The sequence below is a fragment of the Triticum urartu genome, unplaced genomic scaffold (assembly GCF_003073215.2).
Source record: "Triticum urartu cultivar G1812 unplaced genomic scaffold, Tu2.1 TuUngrouped_contig_6575, whole genome shotgun sequence".
Taxonomy (NCBI): domain Eukaryota; kingdom Viridiplantae; phylum Streptophyta; class Magnoliopsida; order Poales; family Poaceae; genus Triticum; species Triticum urartu.
The window spans coordinates 3,312-7,300 of NW_024117346.1; the positions used below are offsets into that span (position 1 = coordinate 3,312).

At 49.7% G+C, this 3,989-nt stretch overlaps 1 protein-coding gene across 1 annotated transcript; it reads left to right on the forward strand.

Annotated features, from left to right (window-relative positions):
• Positions 1-1,511: 1,511 nt before the first annotated feature.
• On the forward strand, positions 1,512-3,525 carry LOC125530811 (WAT1-related protein At5g07050-like). Its single transcript, XM_048695222.1, has 5 exons — positions 1,512-1,818; positions 1,909-1,971; positions 2,069-2,185; positions 2,299-2,716; positions 2,800-3,525. Exons 1-5 carry the CDS (start codon positions 1,625-1,627, stop codon positions 3,175-3,177), a joined length of 1,170 nt encoding a protein of 389 aa, XP_048551179.1. The 5' UTR covers positions 1,512-1,624; the 3' UTR covers positions 3,178-3,525.
• Positions 3,526-3,989: the final 464 nt, after the last annotated feature.

Here is a 3,989-nt window from a genome sequence, read left to right on the forward strand (position 1 = left end):
GCAAAAAATTAGATAGCCTCGACTATTACAGGATCTAGCAAAAATACAAGTTTATAACAGATGAGCCATATTATGTATGTTAAGAAAGTGTGGCATACCACTACAGAGGTGAAACAACAATAGCCATACACGGTTGCCACACATGTGGTGAAGTGTAACTTGAAGCAAACATCTTCGGTAGTAATTTGAGCGTGCCAGGAAGAAGACACCTTGTTATCTAGGATCTGAAGATAGCTATAAACGTAGAATTATTATTTGCAGCACACAGGTGCACAAGTTCATATTTTTTAACCAAATTTTATAGATTCATATTGGCGTCCCCACCCACCAAGTCTTTATCCACGGTGAAAGGAGCGGTTTAATTCGCTGCAAGGTGCAAACGAGCTTTTCCAAAGACGGAGTCCTTTCAGAAAGGAGCTATGTGTGCTTATGAGGGCTGTGGCACCCCCAGCTTTAGGAAAATGTATGAAGGGATTATTTTTAGAGGGCTTAGAGATGAGGGGAAAAACTATTTGGCCCCCTCAAGTCTACTAGATTCATACCTTCAATGTAATCTGGAAAGCAGCAACTTCTGTAAATATGGAAGTATTGGAGGTCTGCATACGCCCACTAACCATAAGCCACGTGCCGGTGCCAGTATTCTCCACGCAGCACCATACATATTCCACACAAATGACGCTGATGATCATCACGCAGCTTAAAGCTTTGCATAGTTAATTAGAGCATCTCCAACAGAAGCGTTATATGAGCGCTGCGCGATGTAAAAACTGCTTTTAGCGCGTGCGGACCCGGTTTGGAATCTCCAGCAGCCGCACAAAAAGCGCGCGCGCGCTATAACTAATGCAGCGCGCGCATCAAAAAGGCATCGCGCATAGCATATTTAGTGCGCCCGGTCGCGCGCGCTGCAAACTCTGGGCTGCTGCAGATGGGACCGTTGGACTCGCGCGCGCAGCATATTTTGCAGCGCTTGTTGGAGCAAACGTCTTCTAGCGCCCTAAAAAAAATTACTTACGCGCTGTAAACCTATTTTTTGGGCACCGCGCATTGGGCGGCTGTTGGAGATGCTCTTAAGCACCAGATGCACTGTTACTTTCCTGAAAAAAAAAGAAAAAAAAACGAGAGAGGATGCACTGTTAGTTCAGCTAAGCTCAGGCAGTACGCCGTCACATTCAGAATCTTATACAAACGTTTTCACTGCTCCACGTACGTTGCGCCCATTAGCAATAAAAAGATTCTTGTGCTCCTTTCTAACCTAAAAAATTGGCCGGAGGAATTCCACTCGGCAGCCACTAATTAAATGGATCAGCTGTGCTTGCGTTTTATTTCGAATCGGATCCGCTGTGCTCTTGCAGGCTACACTTCTGGAATATACGATGCCATCTCGTCACCTTGGACCCACGTTACTCAGACGGACTGCCACCCAAATAATGGTGCAAGTTATCCCCCCCTCCCCACCCCTAACCCCTATATATACTGGCCAAGCCTCTCTTCCATTTCAGCTCACACTCGCTTGCTTCACTCCATCTTTGAGTTCTCGATACACGCGACCCTGGCATTGGCACCTTTCACAAAACAAGAAGCTAGCTAGGGAAAGTTGAAACAAGGAACAGTTTGGTCGATCGCCATGGCTTTCTGCGGTGGTTTCATGGACAAGGCCAAGCCTTACATCTCCATGATCTCGCTGCAGTTCGGCTACGCCGGCATGAACGTCCTCACCAAGGTCTCCCTCAACGGCGGGATGAGCCACTACGTGCTCGTCGTGTACCGCCACGCCTTCGCCACACTCGCCATTGCACCCTTCGCTCTCTTCCTCGAAAGGTATAGCTAGCTACTCAATTACTAGTGTACACATGTATTAATATTAGTGGTATTTTTATCTAACTTGTGAAACTTGACATGAAATGGCAGGAAGGTGAGGCCGAAGATGACGTGGTCCATCTTCTTCCAAATCTTCGTCCTTGCGCTGCTCGGGTTAGTGCATGCCTGGCTAGCTACCTGCAAAAATCATCTGATATGCATGTCTGAAATGACACGCCCATCTCACCCTCTTCTTGACCTCTTGCTGCAGACCGGTGATCGACCAGAATTTCTACTACGTGGGCCTGAAGTACACCGGTCCGACGTTCGCCTGCGCGATGAGCAACATCCTGCCGGCGATGACCTTCGTCATGGCGGTGATCTTCAGGTGCAATTTCACTACCAGCTTACTTTGCATGCCGTGCATCATATGCATATACATGCGCACGTGGAACGAGAAACCATTGCTAACATGGATTTTGCATGATGTTCGGTACATAGGATGGAGAAGATAGAGTTGAAGAAGGTGCGGTGCCAGGCCAAGATCTTCGGGACTGTGGTGACGGTGGCCGGCGCGATGCTCATGACGCTCTACAAGGGCCCCCTCATGCACCTGCCATGGACCAACGGCCACGCGCAGCCCAGCGGCGGCGAGGCCTCAGGTGCCGCCGGCGTCGACCCCACCGCGAGGGAGTGGTTCCTGGGCTCCCTCTTCATCATCATCGCCACCCTCGCCTGGGCCTCGCTCTTCATCCTGCAGACCCACACCATCAGGAAGTACACCGCGCAGCTCTCCCTGACCACGCTCATCTGCTTCATCGGCACCATACAGGCCATCGCCGTCACCTTCGTCATGGAGCGCCGCGTCTCCGTCTGGACCATCGGCTTCGACATGAACCTCCTCGCCGCCGCCTACGCGGTACGATCACTTACCACTGTCCTCTTCATCGCCATGACCTCTTCCATTACCAGTTCTTGACCAGTTTTGGTGATATTTTGCAGGGCATCGTGACGTCGAGCATCGCGTACTACGTGCAGGGGTTGGTGATCCAGAAGACGGGGCCCGTGTTCGCGTCGGCGTTCAGCCCGCTGATGATGATCATCGTGGCCGTCATGGGGTCCTTCATCCTGTCCGAGAAGATATACCTCGGGGCCGTGCTGGGCGCCGTGGTGATCGTGGTCGGGCTCTACGCCGTGCTCTGGGGCAAGCACAAGGAGAAGCAGGAGCAGGAGGCGGACGCCAAGGCGGCACTGCCGGTCGCCTCCAAGGGACCAGACGGCGCGAGCGTCCTGCAAGGAGCTGCTACCGCAGCCGGAGATGATGATGGGATGAGGTCGGCCTCCAACGGACGAGGAGCTGGATCAGCTAGTGCAGTTTGATGGACTGGGAACTCAAATAATCTGTGCCCTTGAGGACTTGTCATGAGAAGACGTAGGTCTTCGTCGTCCACGACGCACGCACTACGGCCCCGTCGGAATGGAGGTTTTCTGCTAGGAATCTCGTGCTGTTGTCCGTGAAATTTCTGCTTTCCAAGCACACGACCCACCAGCATTAGCCGCCAGAAGGGCTAGTAGCTCGCATTTTTGTTTTACGATGTGTGATTGATCGATATGCTACACTTAATTGTCACTAGTACTGCTACATCTCTGTCCATCTCGGAGAGTGATGTGATTCGCCTTTCCACTTTACCTGTCTATGATATTAAGTGTATCAATGTTATGAGATTCCAAGCGGCCTTGCTATTTTATTTTTTAAGCACTGACCACCGTAGGACAATTGTTCTTTGTTCTACGGTTATTTCCTCATTATCAAAATATATACAAGGTTAATTACAAAACGAGAACAAAGCTAGAAACACTACCCTATAACCTCTTTTGGCGACATCATAGTATTTTTAAAAGATTATTAAGAATCCACTCTTGCAGAATCTGAACCTTGGTATCCTTTATTTGGTTGCACACATTGTTAAGATCTTGTTTCAAAAGGACCCTCCAAGATGCCACACTTGGCTTGATCTTGCTTTAAAAGGACCCTCCAAGATGCCACACTTGGCCTTGTGCCCTTGCTATTTTCTTTTGAGAGAACCACACATTATATTAAGTTATAGCATGCTAATACAAGATCGTGAATGAAAGGGGGCCTCTCGCTGGAACCAACAAGCGATGCTGCAAGCCGTATGAGCATATTTAGT